General features: G+C 35.3%; 5 protein-coding genes across 7 annotated transcripts; 4 read left to right on the forward strand and 1 right to left on the reverse strand.

Annotated features, from left to right (window-relative positions):
- Positions 1 to 2,692: 2,692 nt before the first annotated feature.
- LOC103854237 (putative pectate lyase 11) lies at positions 2,693 to 5,685 on the forward strand. Its single transcript, XM_009131170.2, has 5 exons — positions 2,693 to 2,949; positions 3,490 to 3,932; positions 4,023 to 4,323; positions 4,933 to 5,071; positions 5,245 to 5,685. The coding sequence occupies exons 1-5, from the start codon at positions 2,816 to 2,818 to the stop codon at positions 5,464 to 5,466; spliced, it is 1,239 nt and encodes a 412-aa protein (XP_009129418.1). The 5' UTR covers positions 2,693 to 2,815; the 3' UTR covers positions 5,467 to 5,685.
- Positions 5,686 to 6,741: 1,056 nt separating this feature from the next.
- LOC103854236 lies at positions 6,742 to 9,611 on the forward strand. The gene has a single exon (XM_009131169.3). The coding sequence runs from the start codon at positions 7,758 to 7,760 to the stop codon at positions 8,562 to 8,564; it is 807 nt and encodes a 268-aa protein (XP_009129417.1). The 5' UTR covers positions 6,742 to 7,757; the 3' UTR covers positions 8,565 to 9,611.
- A 238-nt stretch (positions 9,612 to 9,849) lies between these two features.
- LOC103854235 lies at positions 9,850 to 11,659 on the forward strand. 3 transcript variants are annotated; one of them, XM_009131167.3, is made up of 6 exons: positions 9,850 to 9,968; positions 10,345 to 10,618; positions 10,702 to 10,857; positions 10,956 to 11,014; positions 11,090 to 11,243; positions 11,315 to 11,637. In XM_009131167.3, exons 2-6 carry the CDS (start codon positions 10,364 to 10,366, stop codon positions 11,387 to 11,389), a joined length of 699 nt encoding a protein of 232 aa, XP_009129415.1. In that variant the 5' UTR covers positions 9,850 to 9,968; positions 10,345 to 10,363; the 3' UTR covers positions 11,390 to 11,637. The 3 variants fall into 3 exon arrangements, with proteins under 3 accessions (XP_009129415.1, XP_033141817.1, XP_009129416.1); XM_033285926.1 differs by having other exon boundaries at positions 9,878 to 9,968; positions 10,350 to 10,618; XM_009131168.3 differs by having other exon boundaries at positions 9,889 to 9,968; positions 10,362 to 10,618; positions 11,315 to 11,659.
- A 979-nt stretch (positions 11,660 to 12,638) lies between these two features.
- Positions 12,639 to 15,120, forward strand: LOC103854234 (proteasome subunit beta type-7-A). The gene is made up of 9 exons (XM_009131165.3): positions 12,639 to 12,779; positions 12,885 to 13,040; positions 13,515 to 13,656; positions 13,738 to 13,834; positions 13,920 to 13,989; positions 14,076 to 14,180; positions 14,270 to 14,368; positions 14,600 to 14,687; positions 14,841 to 15,120. Exons 2-9 carry the CDS (start codon positions 12,897 to 12,899, stop codon positions 14,915 to 14,917), a joined length of 822 nt encoding a protein of 273 aa, XP_009129413.1. The 5' UTR covers positions 12,639 to 12,779; positions 12,885 to 12,896; the 3' UTR covers positions 14,918 to 15,120.
- A 620-nt stretch (positions 15,121 to 15,740) lies between these two features.
- On the reverse strand, positions 15,741 to 18,350 carry LOC103854233 (eukaryotic translation initiation factor 3 subunit I). The gene is made up of 9 exons (XM_009131164.3): positions 18,192 to 18,350; positions 17,881 to 18,104; positions 17,051 to 17,266; positions 16,834 to 16,967; positions 16,633 to 16,752; positions 16,446 to 16,535; positions 16,270 to 16,356; positions 16,091 to 16,170; positions 15,741 to 15,997 (listed from the first exon to the last, which is right to left on the reverse strand). Exons 2-9 carry the CDS (start codon positions 18,062 to 18,064, stop codon positions 15,922 to 15,924), a joined length of 987 nt encoding a protein of 328 aa, XP_009129412.1. The 5' UTR covers positions 18,065 to 18,104; positions 18,192 to 18,350; the 3' UTR covers positions 15,741 to 15,921.
- Between the last annotated feature and the right edge of the window lie 140 nt (positions 18,351 to 18,490).

Genomic DNA, 18,490 nt, shown 5'->3' on the forward strand with positions numbered 1-18,490 from the left:
TGTTTCAAATCTTACAAATTTATGTTTTTCAAAAAAATTAAAGTGTGGTATTTATTCGAAGTAGATTTAAAGATTATATGTGTGATTTAATAGTATATATATATTCTATATTGAAGAACAATGTGTTTTCAATATTGAAATGTAGTAACGATATGAGTTGCTTATTTTAAATTGAAAATTAGTTTCTATTGTTACATATTTGTATCATAATTATAACCATCAATATATACTATTTTTATCTATATTCAATTTCAAATGTACTACTTTTTTGACCCGTTTTCAAAGCACGAGTATCTTTTTTTTTGTTGACAATTTTGGTAAAATTGCATGAATTTATAAAATTTTATTAGAAAAAATAATTTAAGAGTTTTTTGTTATGATGTTTGAATTTTAAGAAGCGTTTTCCTATCCGATTCGGAGCCTTGATCAAACAGTATACCCGGTACCCAATATATAATCTGGTTCGGATTTAAAAAAAAAGTTAATTAAAAATCTGATATAATCCGGTAAAAACTCCAAGAGCCCACTATTATTGGAAGTAGTTTTTATAAAAAAATGATTTGAATCTAACAAAGTTAAAAAAAACAAACCCGTGGTCTCAAATAAATTAATTTAATTTCTTAAAAATGATATATCATATGGTCAAATTCGATATATATGATCATAATGGGTTATAATCATATTATTGTAGTACATTGTTATACTATAATTTTGAGTAATTATATGTTAAATAATAACATATGTGGCTAAAACTTTTTTCTACTGATTTGTGTATACTAAAAGTAATGTTTAATTTTGTAATGACAATTCAAATGATTACTAATAACATTTTAATATTGCAGCTCTAAAGTTGGTTGTTCGTGTTTATTATTTGTAGGTGGAAGAAAAGAGCAATGCATGATTTGCATATACCAGTTCGATGGGCTCTTATGCATGAATCGAAGTGGATATGTCAACTTTGTTTAATAAAGTAGTGTTTTATCATATTTGAAATCGTAAGATATGAAATCACTAATTTAGTAACGATTCAAAATATTAATCCTAGATAGTAGGTATTATTATTAGGATATTTTTTGAAAATAATGGTTCCACAAAAATAAGATAATTAACAATAAGATATAAGAGAAAAAAAAATATGACATATTAATAGTTTAGATATATTTAGTTTAATTTGTAGTTTAAAAAAAAAAGTCCAATAAACTTACATAAGTAGATTTTTTTAGGATTTCTTCCCTTTTAATAGTATTGATAATTTTCTGACATAATTAAAAAGCGTCGAAACTTTGAAGGAAAGAAGGCACAACTATAGATCCATTTATAAGTGTATTAATTATGCAGCATGGAAACTAGCATTGAAATTTTGAAGAAAAAAGGCATAACTATAGATCCATTTATAAGTATTTTGCAAATAAATGTCACGTTAAAATGTTTTTTAAATATAGTAGTACACTGTAAAAAATAGTCGAAGATAATTGACATAAAAAATGTATTACTCTTTTTAGTAATCATTTTCTTTATAAATCAGATCATGATTATGTTTCAAAAATATTATGCTAATAGATATCTCCCAATGTAAGTAGATCAGGGATGATTTATGTTAAATCAAAACAACTGCTTTGTTTAAAGACAAGTGGCATTCTAGTGTTAAGCGAATCGGCAGTTTAATGATTCTACACTTGTTAATTCTTTCTTTGGGACCAGAATCGATTCGTTTTGTTGTACGATTCGTCTTTTTGTGATTTTGTAGTGATCTAGAACGAGGGAATAATCAGTATTTTATACAGTAAATCAGTAATACCTAATTGCATATTATTTGAAGTGCTGCGAATGGTAGAAACTTGTATTCTTGTTTACTGATACCTGTTTCTTGTGTTGTCCAGCAAAACTCTCCTGTGAGATCTCTTCTCTTGGCATCATCCACCATGCACAGTTCACGGTTTTAAACCTTTTTATTAAAAAAAAAAAGTTGCCAAACAAAAACATTGCTACTTCCACTATAAAATGATTCGAGTATTCCCTTTTAATTATTGAAAACGATTTTATGCTAATTTAAAACATTGATGCATCAAACCTCGTGTTATATTTGAAAACTGTAGTGTCAAGAAGATGAAGATCCCTAATATGCATCGCTTTATCAAAGGCTTTGAATTAGGGCCCAGATTGAGTTCGAGGTTTATTATATTACAAGTCCTCCAAGTCTGTCTATTAAATTACAGTCCACAATCCCATTTTCTTTGTTAAGAATCATCATCACAGCACCTATGATGCATGCATAAACAAATTGTTCTTCGAAAGTGCAAGTGGGGAAAGAAAGCAAAAAACGGTGCCGTACCTGCTATCAAAGATATTGACTTTAGGCAGTTACTTTTGACTACCATGGTCAAATTACCGGTTTTTAGGTTTAACTTTTACAAAGACAATCATTTCATTTCAAACCACTTACTGTGTCTGTGACTGTGATTACGTTTCTTTGAATGCAAAAGTGAGGCGAAACCAAAGGAAAAAAAATTGGAAAATGGCATCGTTAGGGAGGTCAACAAGTTGACATTTTGCAAATTACTTTTGACTACTGAGCCCAGTTAACGTTTTCACATCATTAACCGTTTGGTTATCCTCACCTGAAATCACCATAAAGTAGGTCCTATAGTAGTTGTAAGAAAAAAATATACCATATCTCAGAAATAGTAACTTAATAAATCACGCCTCCACTCTCGGCACTCACTTCCCCTTTATATACTCTTCCAACGATAGCAAACTTCCACACAAACTTCTCTCTTTTATAATATTTGTTTCTCTCTCGTTCTTGTTTAGAATAATGATTTCGTATTCTAATAATCCTTTTGTTTACACTTTAATATTCCTCCTATCAATCGGCAACACGATAGCATTCTCTTCCAGTTCGTCGCCTCATACCCAAGATCCGAATCTAGTAGTTGATGAGGTCAACAGGTATGGTTTATGCTATAACATTGTTGCTTTTGTAAATATAAAACGCTATCGTGATACAATTGTTTATACAATGTAGCAGTTAATTCCATAAACGTCTGTCACTTCTTTCGTTCACTTGTAAGTTGTAATCATGGTACATCACATTATTGTACACAAATCCCAATAAACAAATATTTTTGTAATCTAAGCTTTAGATTTGTTTTTTTTTCAACCAACTGTTAACTAAACTTAATTTTGGTTCACATTGAAGATTCTGTGAACTTTCTGCAAACTACTCACTCTATATTTGCATTTTCGATTCATCTAAAATCAAGAAAACCTTTTCGGAGAAAAAAACATTTCATATTTAACAGTACTATCTAGCTAGCTAGCTATTTTTTATTTAATTGGTTTCCCAAGCTACCTAGTGCCTACTGTCTATAACTATATACCAATTGTGGCCGACATTTTTTCCACAACTACCATACTATGTTCACATTTAAATAGATCAAACTTTACAATTAATACGAATGTTTGTATATTTTCTATATTTGTTTGTAGGAGTGTATTCAATGCATCAAGGAGGAGCCTGGCCTACCTATCTTGTAGAACTGGAAATCCTATCGATGATTGTTGGCGTTGCGATCCAAACTGGGAGACTAACCGCCAACGGCTAGCCGATTGTGCTATAGGGTTTGGCAAACACGCTATCGGAGGCCGCGGTGGCCGAATTTACGTGGTTACAGATCCGGCCAACGACGATCCAGTAAGTCCTAGACAGGGAACCCTTAGACATGCTGTCACGCAAGAAGAGCCTTTATGGATCATTTTCAAGAGAGATATGGTCATTAGGCTTAAGAAGGAACTGATCATCACATCATTTAAGACCATTGATGGTAGAGGCTCAAGTGTTCACATAACCGATGGACCATGCATCAAGATCCACTATGCAACTAACATCATCATTCATGGAATCAACATCCATGACTGCAAACCAGGATCAGGTGAAACAAATATAGACTAGTTTGCTTGATATATATTGGAACCAAAACTTCTTTATAAAACATGCTAATTAATATATTTTGTGTTTATAGCTGGGATGATTAGAGATGGTCCACGTCACACTGGGTGGTGGATCAAATCAGATGGAGACGCAGTGGCGATATTTGGAGGGAAGCATGTGTGGATCGACCATTGCTCGTTCTCAAACTGCGATGATGGTCTGATAGACGCCATACATGGTTCGACAGCTATAACTATATCGAACAACCACATGACGCACCATGACAAAGTCATGCTTTTAGGACACCACGATAGCTACACACAGGACAAGAACATGCAAGTCACCATTGCGTTTAACCATTTCGGAGAAGGGCTCGTTCAAAGGATGCCACGGTAAGCAAATTACATTTTTATCCCTCATCGCTCACACACATAGCTAGTCTCGTTGATATATAGAGATAGAAGCTTGCGTGCGTGGTCCGAAGCATGCGCATAAAGAGTTTGCATGTGAAAGCTTGACTTTATAGAGTAAGAAGTCAGCAAAAGGAGAATGAGACTTTTTAACTGCACCATCGGTCACATCACTATATGGCTATATATATGCTAAGATTTCTTTCATTAAATGACATATGAACAAAAATGATACCCAAAAAAGCAAATCGACCATTAATTATGCAGATACACATTATTGATTTTCATCTAATTCCAGACGGTTAGAGGAAATACTTTAATTGGTTTGTGACTTTCAGTGTGTATCTAACTATGGTTAGAAAAAGTTAATACTAATTACCTTTTGAAGATTCACGCTACTGGACATATGCATGGATGAAAAGTTAATTAAAATCAGTACAAAGAAGCTTTAAATATTTTTTTTCCTTTCATAAAAAAAAGAAGCTTTAAGTTTAAATATATAACTTGAGATTTTTTTTTGTTATACCATGAAATGAAAGTGCTAGTTATAGTTGAATATGTTATTAATATTTAGGGTTTTATAAGTAACAGGTGCAGGCATGGATATTTCCATGTTGTGAACAATGATTACACTCACTGGGAAATGTATGCCATCGGTGGAAGTGCTTCCCCGACGATATTCAGCCAAGGAAATAGATTTCTCGCTCCTAATACCCGGTTCAATAAAGAGGTACGTTGTTGTTAATTTTCTATAATTTGAAATGTTGTTATTTTATGAAATTTAACACGTGACAGTTGACCCGAGCATTTAGCTCAAGGGTTTGTAGTTTTGTATGCATGTTAGGCGATTGTTCAAAATTAAACTGTGGCATGTGTTTATTTTAATGTTGTAATAATATATAGGTTACAAAACATGAAGACGCACCCGAAAGCAAATGGAGACATTGGAACTGGAGATCGGAAGGGGATATATTGTTGAACGGAGCATATTTCCGGCAATCCGGTGCTAGATCTTCATCAACTTATGCAAGAGCTTCTAGTCTAAGCGCGAGGCCATCATCGCTTGTGGGTTCCATCACGACGACGGCAGGAACACTAAGTTGTCGTCGAGGTCGTCGCTGTTAATTATCAGTATAACAATGATAATGAAATCGTTAAGAGGAAATAATTGTTTATGCAATGGTTCGTGTGTTCTAAACTTCTAATTAATGAAGGGTAAGAGACTTCTTTTGGTTTTAAGTTTTCATTGTAATGTTAAAAGTGTAATGCGTCTGCTATGTCTCTAGACATTTGCGTGAGATGATTTCTAAATTTATATTAATATAGTTTGTGTTGTTTTGTTAACCAAGAACTTCTTGGCAAGAAGTTAATCTAAGCATAGAAATCTTTTTAAGCCCATAGTTTCTTCAGATCGAGACCATAATATATTAATTTGGTTTTATTTATTTCTGTCTTTGATCTTTCCAACCTTTTCTTTAGATGCCTATGTGGGATACCAGTAGGCAGTAGTCGAGCCATCGACTCAAAATAAACTATTTTAGTTTTATTTTACTACCCCAAAAATCTGGCTAATGTTTAACTAGTGACTGCAGTAATTATTAGTAACAAATATGACATGGTAAGAGATCGAATTGTCTTTAGTGATTTAAGGAAGAAAGTCCATGATGAATTTATCATAGATAGCGCGGTGAAGTCATGCCTAGAAATGTCATTGATATTTTGCGTTGACATAAGAAAAATTCACTTTAAGGCTATAAAAAGTTGTCGGCCACTCGTGAAAGGGCACGCTATTTACGTCCAGTTTTCTAGACAGGACACATTTTTCGGGGCTATAATCATTTGATCTTCGCTATAATGCATGGGTGCATATGGCTAATTGTAACTCAGTAACTATAGGATTGAGCTTGATACATTTTTGTCCTCTTTATGATCCTGATAGTTGATATAATTAATCTTGGGTAACCTGTATTCCACGCATTACGCATACTTAGCAGTTAGCATTTAAAATTTTTTGATCTTGAAAACAATGTAGCAAATGTAATTATGTAGACAAAACAAAGTACAGTTTCGCCATAGATTCCAAAAACATCATAAAAGTATTACATGAGTAGTCGAAATTAAAGGACATCGTTTGGTCTCCTGCATGTGTTCAAAAGAAAAATAAGCTGGCTCCTCCTACCGCAGCAATTGCAACGGTTGTAAAAGATATAGAGGCAGGGCTAGATGGCGAGTTATTGACATCCATATCCGATTCTGGTTGTGCAAGAGAGTCATCTTTTCCTCCGCCGGGGCTAATATTGGGAAGGTAATCATCCACCACCTGGACACCGCCGGGTGCAAGTTCTAAAGGGATTTCGTAATCGGGGTTATCTTGAGACGGACCAAGGCTATCTATCAAGCTCTTCGTAGCGTTGTCTGCTGCTTTTTTGGTGTCAACAACAGGTTGAAGTTTTTCAGCAACATCAGCTGCTAATGTTGCATTAACGATTGTTAGAATTACGAGGAGGAAGACTAAGAAAAAACGGCTTGCCATGGTATATGTATATGTGTGTTGATGATTTTGATCCCCTGGTCTCTTCTATTGAATGTTTGCGGTATATTTTCAAATGGTATTTACAATTGTTTTCCGTGAGGTTCAGAGAGCAGATGATTGATTAAACTTTTCAAGGAGAATTGAAGAGAAATGGGAATGGAGATTTGAAATTTACTTGTAATGAAGATGGACGTATTATGTTCAGTGTTTTATTAGGCTATTTTGCTATTTAGGGTTAAGGTGTTTGTTTTGTTCTCTTTTCTCTATAAATAAAAAGATATGGTTTTTGTAACTATTTATAGGATATTGTTTGGGTATTCTAACTAGTTATTCGTTTTCAGATGCATGTATCTGATAACTGAAAACAATCTATTTATCCGAAGCTAATTATTTGTTGTTAGTATATACTTTACCTTGTTGAGTTAAATTATATTCTCCGTTTTTTTTCCTTTATGGTAATGTATACTTCTTTTGTTCAAAATAAAAAGGTAATGTATACTTATTTTTTTTTTTGGTCAAGCAGTAATGTATAGTTCTACCTAGAGTTTTCCTTACTAAGTTTTATTTGGATTTTCCTGTATATTGTTTGTCATTGATCTTCAGCAGTATTGGAACATGTACTAGCCAACTGGAAAATGGGCATAAATTACTACTAGTATAATAGACCCTTTTAACCATAAGCATTTAATGGTCATTATAACCACTTAGATCACGTACATGATCATATATTAATCATAAATTAACACAAGCTAAACATTTTTATTACAACATCAAATCCTAACCTCCGTACTATGCACGAATTCCACTGAACCTGAGTGCATGCAAACCTTTTTTTTTGTGCAACAACATGCAAACCTTTTTTTAAGGAATCAAAAAATATTAAATGAAACGAGCCTTTTTAAGTGTAATAAGAAACACAAGAGTAACATTTCATCATATGAAGAAGAACCATGCAGCTGCGATGAGAACAGATCCAGAGATAGAGATCTCAAGCGACGAGGCTCTTCCCGTCGGGGCTGAAGCTTCGGGGCCTTCACTGGTGGGTCCTTCATCAGGGGACGACGACGGAGACATGTCTGGTGTCGGAGACGGCGGAGAAGATGCGGATGGTGAGTCGGACGAGCTAGTAGGACCTTCAGACGAGCTTGTAGGGCCTTCGGACGAGCTTGTAGGACCTTCCGATGAGCTTGTAGGACCTTCGGATGAGCTGGTAGGACCTCCGGTGCTTGAGTCGGGGCTTGGAGCCGGAGTTTTGGCTGACGAAGATTTTGGAGCGTTTGTGGGGGCGCCACCACCTGAAGATGGGGAAGCGCTTGGAGTGGCGGAGGAGTTCTTCTTGGTGGTGGTGGGAGCAGAAGCCGTAGGCGGCGAGGTTGGGGCGGAAGCGGTGGATTTTGGGGATGCTGCGGCGGGTTGTTTGGGGGATCCTGCGGTGGTTGGTTTTGGTGATCCTGCGGCGGGTTGTTTGGGGGATGCTGCGGCGGATTGTTTGGGGGATGCTGCGGCGGCGGGAGGAGTGGGTGAGCTTTTGTTGGCGTTGGCTTTAGGCGCTCCGGCTGGTGTTGGAGGATCAGCGGCGAAGACGGCGGTAATGGCCAAGACGGCGACGGCGAGAGATAGGAGCGTAATGGTCCTTGTCATCTTTATATGTGAATGTGAGATTTTCTTAAATGCGGTAATTAATTATTAAATTACTTACTTTTCTTATCTCTTGTTTGCTTAATGGCAATGGTGAAAACTATAAAAGGGAAGAAAAGAGATATAGGGGATTTAACCGAAGTTTCAGTTGACCGGGTCCATAGGAGCTTGTCTTGGAAAATTTTATTGGTTTCATCTTTTGTTTAGTTAAAGAGAGAACATGTGGTGATGGTAATTTCCACTTTCAAAAGACAATTGAGAGAACACGTGTCCTGTGTCCAACGTAATGAGACTATGTGAGAGTGAAGATCATATTTAAGTTTAAATTTAGACAGGAAAGTGAAGATTAGTTAGCATGGTGAGATTCGTTTTACACTAATTTTCTTCAGGTCTTTCTCAGCGTTTTGTAGTATCCACACAGTTTTATTTTAGTTATCATTTAGAGTAAAATACTTATTTCAGAATAAGTATCATTTCTAATTTCAATACAAAATATATTAATTTTATATTTAATCTATTATTTTAATAGTTAGATATATATATATATATATATATAATAATGTTTTTATTTAAAAAATATACAAAATTAAATATTTTTTAATATGTGTGGCTGCATAGGTTTAAAACGATAATTAAATTGAAATAGAAAAAGTAATAACTAGTTACTTCAGATTCATAATAGGAAAATATCTTACGATATCACTAAAAAAGTTTGTTACAAATATAAACTCTAAAAGGATCAAAATGACAAAAATGACAAAAATATTTTATTAAAGAGGTAAATATACACTTATATCTTTAGATAACTAATTCAAACTTTAGGATTTAGAGTTAAGGGGTGGAGATTTGAGATCGAGATTTAAAATTTTATAAATTAAAGATAAATATTAAAAATTTGAATATAAAATTTTAAAAATAGTTTCAAAATGTATATTCGAATTACAAAATAAAAATTTGAAAAAGATAATAAAAAATTTCGGAAAAAAATTATAATAACTTTTTTATATAAAAGTTCGAATTTGAAAACATATAATCTAAAACTAGAAAAAAAAATTATTTTTAATTTTTTTTTATTTTTTTATTTTTTAATATATCTAAAGAATTAGAGTTTTTTTTACCTTTTAAATGAAATATTTTGGTTATTTTCTTTATTATGATCTATTTTTGTGATCAATTTGAAAATAGTTTATTTAGGAGAAATGCCCTTCATTATAAATTAAGCTAAAAAACGTTTTTTTTGTTATAAACTGGGCTAATAAAAAGGCCCGTACAATTAAACTGGGCTAATAAAAAGGCCCGTACAATTGGAAGGCCCAAGATAGACTATACCGACGTGACACAGACACAGGTGTACTTGCCTTAGGAGTTTGGTCTTCTTCTTCTTCTTCTTTATTTCGGCTTCCCCGTCGATAAACGATCTTCTCCTGTTTCAGCGACAGTCGCTTCGAATTCCTCGGTAAGTTCTCGTCGAATCCCATCAAAGGCACATCATGTCGCTATAGAGATACCCAATACTCATATGATCCCCGTAATTACATCAGCTTCCTCGTAAAAATTTTGAATTTAAAACTCTGTAACCGAAAATTCCAGATTGTCGTTCATACTAGATTGGAATAATATATATATATATATATATACATATACTGCTGTCTGGATATCTTACTCTGTATTTATTATTACACGCTTCTTTGCCTTGCCTTAATAAAATGTTCTGTTTCAAACAATAGTCAGAGTTGGAACTAAATAGCTTTTAGCAATATTCGAATAGTCTTGTGTTGGTGTTTCTAAATTCAAAGTTTCTTTTTTTATCTTCATGTGTGTCTGCTTACCAGTTCAGTGCCTATCAAAGCTATGCCTAAAAGAGGAGCAGAAGCGCCTCCTTCGTCTGAAACCCAAAGAGTCAAACCTGCAGACTCTTTCGGTGATTACAGATCTCAAGTATCTCAACTCTTGTCTCAAGAAGAGAAGATCTCGCTTCGAAATCAAGAAGCCACTATGAGCCATTCCAACACTGCAATAGGAGCTGGGATGTCACACCTCAAGAGAGAGGATTTGAATGTTTTGTTAAGGCAGTGCGTGAGGGATCTAACTCCAGAAGTTAATGAGGTTATTATACATACATCAAAAGTTCTACTCTTGTTATAATATCGTATTGATGATAAGAGTTATATGCAATTTGGGAATTGTAGATGCATTTGCGTGCATGCAGCATGAAACGGTTTTCAGACAAGGCAACCAAATGTGATGTTCCTGCAGACTCTGAAGATGATGTGACGAATCTTCTGTCTAACCCTGATATTGTCAAGAAATTAACCTCCCGGTATTCAAATGTTCTTCTTCATGAGGTAATGCACTTAAAGGATGTAATATATCATATTATCATGTGTTCATGAGAGAAAATGCTAATAAATTTTCTGTGTGTTTGGTTTTGCCTTTTGAAAAGCTGGATGATATGCAGCAGCAACTCGAGAACATCCTTGATGATGTAGTGGCTACTTGCAGGTATATAGTCGACTATTTCATGTACAATTGAAACATCCTTCTTTAATTGTTACTTATTGAGGTCTTGTGAAACAGGCCTATGAGTCGCGGCGAAAAGTTAGATCTGCGGAAAGCAATCATGGAGTTGCCTGGGGGAAACCGTGACCGTATCGCTGGGATAGTGGAAGAACATTGCAGAACGTCTGGAAAGGAATTTTCAGACGAGGTTATCGCCAACTTGGATCAGTCGGTAAGACACATAGTTAATAGATTGTGGTCTGTAAGTTAAGGTGGAAGATTAATAGCATTTGTGTATTTCAGGAGGACAACACAATGCTATGGAGATTGCATTTCTATGTAGGAGCAGTCAAGAATGCTCAGAAGCTCGCTCGCTAGCTGCCTTAGGCTGTATACATATGTTTTTTTTTTGTCAACATATGGTTAAGAGATGTTGGAATGGTGTGATGGGCTGTTGACTGTTCAAACCGGTCTGGAATCAGCAGTAGTAAGTCCTTTATGGCCGGTTTGATTTACACTGTTTTTTTTCCTCATAAACTGGCTTAAACCGGTTCTGGTTTTGCAAGACTTTGATCAAAGATTAAATTGGCTGGTCAGATGATTTTCCTGGTCTAGTAATTTTTAAATGGATGGTGTACATGTTCTTCAGTGTCTTGTTAAGCCATCTTCGTGATTAAGAACACTGATTAGTTACTTAGATGATTGAAGACCGGATGAAGTGTTGGTCTACCTCAAACCATTCAATTTACATGATTTATAAGAATAGAATACCTAACATAAGAGATTACTAGATTTTGACCCAAGCGAAAGCGCGGTATCGTTTCTTTTTAAAATTTTATTTAAATTAATAAATATTTGTCTAATTTATATTTTAATAAATTTTTTTATTTGTTTATAGTCAATTTTTATAATATTGTCTTCTTTATTTTTTTCATTATTAAAATTAAAATGTTTGTCCTATATTATCCTGCGTAGATCATGTTGGTTTGTTCGAAGGTGTGGGTTTGAATAGGAAACCGGTGTTACCTATTTATAATATTGATCGGATTCAAAGCAAGATGTTAGGTTTTAGCAGAAATTTAGGGAGAAAGTTGAGTGATCTTCTCTTTAAAATCGAATCTTTCTATATTTTAAGATTAGTTTTTGTAAAATTCAGTTACCATGTCAAACAATTAAAATATTTTTTTGTGTGTTCCTCAAGTTGGGGAATGTTCTTTTTATTTGATTTGATTCCGTAAATCTCTGAGTACGAAATGAGATTTAAAACGACTTAATGGGCTTAAAAACGAAAATGTAAGTAGCAAATTGGTTAGGCTTTTCATTTTCGAAAAACATTTAAAACAATTGAAAAAGAAAATTGAATGTTTTGTAATTAATAGGAAAATTCAGGAGCATATTCATAAGAAGTATTCTGCTTTAATAGTATAGATATATAAAATTGTATTTGCCAAAGATGGTTTACCTCAAAAACCATTCAATGTTGAAGACTAGACAAGTTAACTATTCTAACCCCATTAGATTACAACTAATAACCGTCTATAATGGGCTCAAATATAGAAGTATTGATAGATGGGCTCAAGAACAAGGAATAAAGGCCCATCGGAATTGGAATCTCAAGTGGAAATAGAAAGACCACAAGGCCCCTGGAAGGATCTCTGAAAAGGTTAATTGGAGAAGAAGAAAACAACTCTTTTCTTTATAATTTGCTCTTTCCTCTCGTCTTGCATCTGTTTTCCCCTTCTGATTCAAGCGAACCTCGTCGGCCAAGGTAAATAAATCTCTCTCCAAGTCCAGATTTTTCTTTATCTTGATTCTCACACTTTCTGGGTAATGGGTTGATGTTAAATTTACCTTTTTATCCATGTTATTGTAGAATTTTGGGAGAATGACTCAGTCAGGAGTAGATGTACCGCCGAAGGGTGGGTTCAGCTTCGATCTGTGCAAGCGAAACGATATGCTTATCCAAAAGGGTCTTAAAGCTCCCTCCTTTTTGAAGACCGGTACTACCATCGTCGGTTTGATCTTCAAGGTCTCACTTTTCTCTCGCCTATACTTGATTGTATCTAGCCTAATTCTATCTAGTAATGGAATCTATTTGATTATAGCCGATACCATTTGTTTCAAGATTAGTTGAGTGAGGCCTATGACTGAGCCATTTTTGCGACTAGATTGCTTTTTTTTTTTAATTAGCTCTGCCTATCCGTTCGTGTAGCTTAGAGCTTTAAACATGTGGAGTTGTTTGTGTTCTTGTGATATTACTGTTTGTTTTAATAAATGGTTTTGTGGTGGTTAATAAGTGAGAGATAAAAGCAAACCATCATTGTGACTTTAGCTGAGCCCCTTCAGCGACTAGACTGCTTTTTTAGTTAGTTATGCGCCTCTGTGTAGTATAGAGCACATCAATTAAACATGTGAAGATGTCTGTGTTCTTGTGCTATCATTTATTGTTTTTTTGGTAAATGGTTGTATTAAGCTGATTTGATTATCCGGGTGTTTTGAATAGGATGGCGTGATACTAGGCGCGGATACACGAGCAACTGAGGGACCTATAGTTGCTGATAAGAACTGTGAGAAGATTCACTACATGGCACCTAACATTTACTGCTGTGGTGCTGGAACCGCTGCTGACACTGAAGCTGTCACTGGTATGACTGATTTTTGTTTTCCCCTTTTAAGAACTCTCATCTAATTTGATGTTGATGCTTCGTTTTTATCTCATTGTCTAGATATGGTCAGCTCACAGCTGAGGTTGCATCGTTACCAGACTGGGCGAGACTCTCGGGTCATCACTGCTTTGACCCTTCTCAAAAAGCATCTTTTCAGGTAACGTTTCTTCTATCTATCTATCTCCTTTTTAAACTCAGTCGTAGAGAAACGTAGATGACTTAACTATCCGAACTTTATCCAGCTATCAAGGTCATGTCTCAGCTGCTCTTGTCCTTGGTGGAGTCGATATCACCGGGCCTCATCTGCATACCGTAAGTTTAAATAGATGCTATCTTCTGAGAAGAGATTTTATTTTGTCTGTTGTTTATTTATGTTACTTTTTTGACTTGATGCACAGATATACCCACACGGTTCAACTGACACTCTACCATTCGCTACAATGGGTTCTGGTTCTCTTGCTGCTATGTCTGTCTTTGAGGCAAAGTACAAAGAAGGTCTAACTGTAAGTAGTCGGAGGAACATTCATCTTTCAGTTTCAAGATGTGTTAGTTTCTGCCTTCTGCTTGATTTTAATGTTACGATATCCTTCAGAGGGACGAAGGAATCAAGCTGGTGGCTGAAGCCATATGCTCGGGAATATTCAACGACCTGGGTAGTGGTAGCAACGTGGACATCTGCGTGATCACAAAGGTCTGTCTTTGCCAGCCTGATACCTCTGTGATTAAATAACAAAACTTCTTATGGTTAGAATATGTAACTTGTAATGTATCATATCATACCGTTGAACCATGAAGAACCCAAGTCTTTGGATTACCATTAGATATATGCAAAACACCCCTGGCTTCAAATCAATTTCTTTTTGCGTTAGCTTTGTCTTGTTCGTTGCTTGCTGAACTTGTTGTCATTGTATTGGCGATGCAGGGGCACAAGGAATATCTCAGGAACTACATGGAACCAAACCCAAGAACCTATGTCAGCAGCAAAGGCTATTCATTCACCAAGAAAACCGGTAAAGCTAATCTCTCTCTTTACTTGATCAAACACAACATGATTAGGCTCTTAAGAGACCCCTAACAGAACTCGCATCTGTCTGAGACAGTCAACTCTAGCCTATCCTTTTTCTGACTTCAGTATATTTGGTTGATTGTGTATTTGGAAACAGAGGTTCTTCGCACGAAAATCACCCCATTGATGGAGCGAGTTGAGATTACAGAAGTGGGTGAAGCTATGGAAGAATGAATGAATCTCTCAATTCTCTGCTTTTGTATTCATCTTTACCAAGTGCGTATCTTAGTGTGCGTGAGACATATTAGTCTTGTCTTTCTTTACCAATGTTGTTGAAGGATTATCCAAAATCTTTTCTTACCAATCTTAAGGATTTCAGTGCTATTAAGACTTCGAAATTTCTTTGTTTGGAATCTTATGAAACAAATTTTCTAAAAGTTAACTCGTTTAACTTTGGTTTGTGGACCAAAATGGTCTGCAGATTCCAAAGTAAGCAAAAAAGAAGTGTTCTCTCTTATACTTTTGGATCATCCTGAGTTTCTTACATTGTCATTCTCCTGGTTTGCCAGTAGTCTTTGTTTCTCCATTCAGAAGTCATAATTTCATTATACAAACACATGCTTTCTTTTCACTGGTATAAGTATAACAAGTAACTGATTATGTCAGCTGAAACGGTCTTTGAAACCAAAAATATCATTGCAGAAGAAAAAAAAAACAGAGAGAAGATGATAATCCAGATGAACAGAGACTATAAACGTAGAAAACAAGGTATATGCTCTTGCAGCTGTTTTGTTTCAGGCTTGTACTAAACACGAGAGAGTTTGAGTGGTCGCTTGATGCCAAACTTCAGGTTGCTTGACGCACACGGGACCAGAGTGCTTAATGCAGATATTTATTGCCAAGAAAGCATCGGTTAGTCAAAACTTTATTTGGAGGTTTTTGATAAATTGTACTCATCCTTGGTTAAGTCCATTCCAAGAAAGAGAGACACTCATGTTTTCGCTGTTATTGCGTAAACACTACCTTACAAATAAACCTAATAGAATGGAATCCCAAAAAGATCGGAGGTTTGTAACTTGTAATTCAAAAAGTATGAAATGTACAAAATCTAAGGATTCGATCCAAAATTCAAACACTTCATATCTCGGAACCATTAAAGTATTCATAGGGAAAAACATTTATAATCCAGAAAAGAGAGAACAAAATGCGGATTGAGAGATTTGTTTTAAAAAAAGGATCTAAATCCTGATGTTGAAGTAATCAGAGTCAAAGTGATGCAATCTGACGTATCCATCTTCACCTCCACTTGAGAAACTGTTTCAAAAAACAAAACTCTCAAACTCATCAACAACGCCAAAAAGAAAAAAAGAATCACAGTATGAAGCAATGAATCAGATAATGTTATACCTCTTTCCATCAGGGTTGAATGCCAAAGCATTAATAGGTCCAAAATGACCTTTCACACCACCAATTTCCTCTTGCAGAATCTACATTATTGTTATTACCAAACACACAGTTATACATATATGTTCCTGATTGCAATTTTGAAGTATGAAAACATCTTGCTAATATACTACAACACTAACCTTGTCATAAAATTTAGCCTCGAACTTTCCAGCACGATGATCAGTGGTTGTAACAGCTGATGCATCTTGACCACCTCCAAGCACAACCTATGAGAAAGCAGAAAAAAAAAACATTCATGACAATGTTGATTTTTTAATAATAGACTTTAAACTTCTTGACGTTTACTATTACATACATGGTCAAGAAGTGGAGACATGGAGACGGCGTTTACAGGCACCCCTGAAACGTAAGTCTTAAGAAGAGTCAATGTCCTCATGTCCCACAGCTGAAACAGTTAAACAAAACAAGATCAGTCTTATCAGAAATATATATAGAAAAATCGTACAACTTCGAAACGACAGATAAAAGAAAGGAACACATGCCTTTGCAGTCTTGTCAAGTGAACCAGTAATGAAGTGAGAATCATCAGCTGATTTGGTGAGCGACGTGATTGTATTCTTATGACCCACTTCGGAATCTGATTCCTTGAGCAATTTCCCAGTCTAGCAACAACACAATTGGCAAAGTTAAGTGAAACTTATATACACCACCATAAAACCCGCTTAAGAAGCTTTTGAATTTACCTCAGCATCCCAGATCCTGAGCACAGCATCTTCACCACCACTAACAATGGTTTGGTTCAAGGGCCCCCAAACAGCTCTGTTAATCCTCTTCCTCCCATTTGGGCTCTCAAGGACAAGCACAGACTCACTAACCTCTGCAACAATGCATCAACACAGTTTCCTTTTACACATATATAAAAGCTTCTACCTACAAACATATAAAAGTAACAAAACTTACGGTCTTCAGGATCTTCAGCGATGCGTTTGACATGAATAGCAGAAGTACGCTCCATGAAGGGATCAGTGGTGATCACAGCAAGCTTATCTCCAAGAGCGAAATCCACAGACCTCGCAGGAGAACCAAACTTGAAACTGAACAACTGTTGGCCGGTTTTCACATCCCATAGCTTCGCACTCTGATCAGCACTTCCGGTTATCAACCTCAACGAGTCCCCTAAAATTCACAAAACAAATTCAACACAAACAAACAAAAGAAATCAACTTTCAATCAAAATAACAAAAAGGGTTTCTATATAACATCAACTAAACCCCTAACAATCATCCAATCAATAACATATGATTCAACTCATAACAATTGGGATCAACCTCAACGAGTCCCCTAAAATTAACAAAACAAAATCAAACAAATAAAAAAAAAAACTTTAAATCAAAATAACAAAAAGGGTTTCTATATAACATCAACTAAACCCCTAACAATCATCCAATCAATAACATATGATTCAACTCATAACAATTGGGAATCAAATCAAAATCATCCTAAAATTCACAAAAAAAAAAAAAAATCAACTTTAAATCAAAATAACAAAAAGGGCTTTCTATAAAACATCAACTAAAACCCTAACAATCATCCAATCAATAACATATGATACAACTCATAACAATTGGGAATCAAATCAAAATCATCCTAAAATTCACAAAAAAAAAAAAGAAATCAACTTTCAATCAAAATAACAAAAGGGTTTTCTATAAAACACCAACTAAACCCCTAACAATCATCCAATCAATAAGATATTTTATAAAGTCCAACACTTTCGAGGTCGGTCTTACTTGAGACGTCACAGCACCAAACGGCACCGTTGTGGCCACGGAAGGTACCATGGCGTTCGCCGTTATCGGCGTACCAGAGAGTGGGAGTGTGATCCTTGGCGCAGGAGAAGAGCATGTCGCCATCTCTGTTGTACCTGAGGAACGTCAATGGACGTTCGTGTCCCTTCATCAGTATTGGCCTCATCTTTTCCTTAAAAGCTCTTTCTTTATCACAGGACCTTGATCTGAAAACAGATGCAGAACGAATCGATTCAGGATAAGAAAATATCAGATCTGAAAAAGTGATTAAATGGATTCGGGATGAGCTAAACCAAAGATGAGAAGTTGCAGACGATAGACGAAGGAGAAGAAGCTAACACCAGATTTTTAGAATAAAACCCTAATGTTGAAGTGTGCTTTGTTTTGACAATTATACCCTTTCTTACCATCGACCTTACGACGCCGTTTTTTTTACAACCTCAAGTCTCGACCAAGCTAAACCGGTCCGTTTCCGCAATTGATCCGACTGGGTCCTTTATGGTGGGCGAATAATCGACCGGTTTACTAATCAATTCATCTATTTATTTTTTGTGAAGCAATACATCTATTTTTGTTTACAATTTTTAATGCT

This window comes from Brassica rapa, chromosome A02, assembly GCF_000309985.2.
Source record: "Brassica rapa cultivar Chiifu-401-42 chromosome A02, CAAS_Brap_v3.01, whole genome shotgun sequence".
Classification (NCBI taxonomy): domain Eukaryota; kingdom Viridiplantae; phylum Streptophyta; class Magnoliopsida; order Brassicales; family Brassicaceae; genus Brassica; species Brassica rapa.

What these genes read in the sequence shown, in the direction of transcription:
- LOC103854237 (XM_009131170.2), top strand. Translation starts at nt 2,816, where the DNA reads ATGATTTCGTATTCTAATAATCCTTTTGTTTACACTTTAATATTCCTC. An exon ending in TGACTGCAAACCAGGATCAG is followed by an intron (nt 3,933 to 4,022) that starts GTGAAACAAATA and finishes TTGTGTTTATAG; the next exon opens with CTGGGATGATTAGAGATGGT. An exon ending in CTCGTTCAAAGGATGCCACG is followed by an intron (nt 4,324 to 4,932) that starts GTAAGCAAATTA and finishes TATAAGTAACAG; the next exon opens with GTGCAGGCATGGATATTTCC.
- LOC103854236 (XM_009131169.3), top strand. Translation starts at nt 7,758, where the DNA reads ATGAAACGAGCCTTTTTAAGTGTAATAAGAAACACAAGAGTAACATTT.
- LOC103854235 (XM_009131167.3), top strand. Translation starts at nt 10,364, where the DNA reads ATGCCTAAAAGAGGAGCAGAAGCGCCTCCTTCGTCTGAAACCCAAAGA. An exon ending in TAACTCCAGAAGTTAATGAG is followed by an intron (nt 10,619 to 10,701) that starts GTTATTATACAT and finishes TGGGAATTGTAG; the next exon opens with ATGCATTTGCGTGCATGCAG. An exon ending in GATGTAGTGGCTACTTGCAG is followed by an intron (nt 11,015 to 11,089) that starts GTATATAGTCGA and finishes CTTGTGAAACAG; the next exon opens with GCCTATGAGTCGCGGCGAAA.
- LOC103854234 (XM_009131165.3), top strand. Translation starts at nt 12,897, where the DNA reads ATGACTCAGTCAGGAGTAGATGTACCGCCGAAGGGTGGGTTCAGCTTC. An exon ending in TGACACTGAAGCTGTCACTG is followed by an intron (nt 13,657 to 13,737) that starts GTATGACTGATT and finishes CTCATTGTCTAG; the next exon opens with ATATGGTCAGCTCACAGCTG. An exon ending in AGTACAAAGAAGGTCTAACT is followed by an intron (nt 14,181 to 14,269) that starts GTAAGTAGTCGG and finishes GATATCCTTCAG; the next exon opens with AGGGACGAAGGAATCAAGCT.
- LOC103854233 (XM_009131164.3), bottom strand. Translation starts at nt 18,064, where the DNA reads ATGAGGCCAATACTGATGAAGGGACACGAACGTCCATTGACGTTCCTC. An exon ending in CGCTGAAGATCCTGAAGACC is followed by an intron (nt 16,968 to 17,050) that starts GTAAGTTTTGTT and finishes GCATTGTTGCAG; the next exon opens with AGGTTAGTGAGTCTGTGCTT. An exon ending in TGTCTCCACTTCTTGACCAT is followed by an intron (nt 16,357 to 16,445) that starts GTATGTAATAGT and finishes GCTTTCTCATAG; the next exon opens with GTTGTGCTTGGAGGTGGTCA.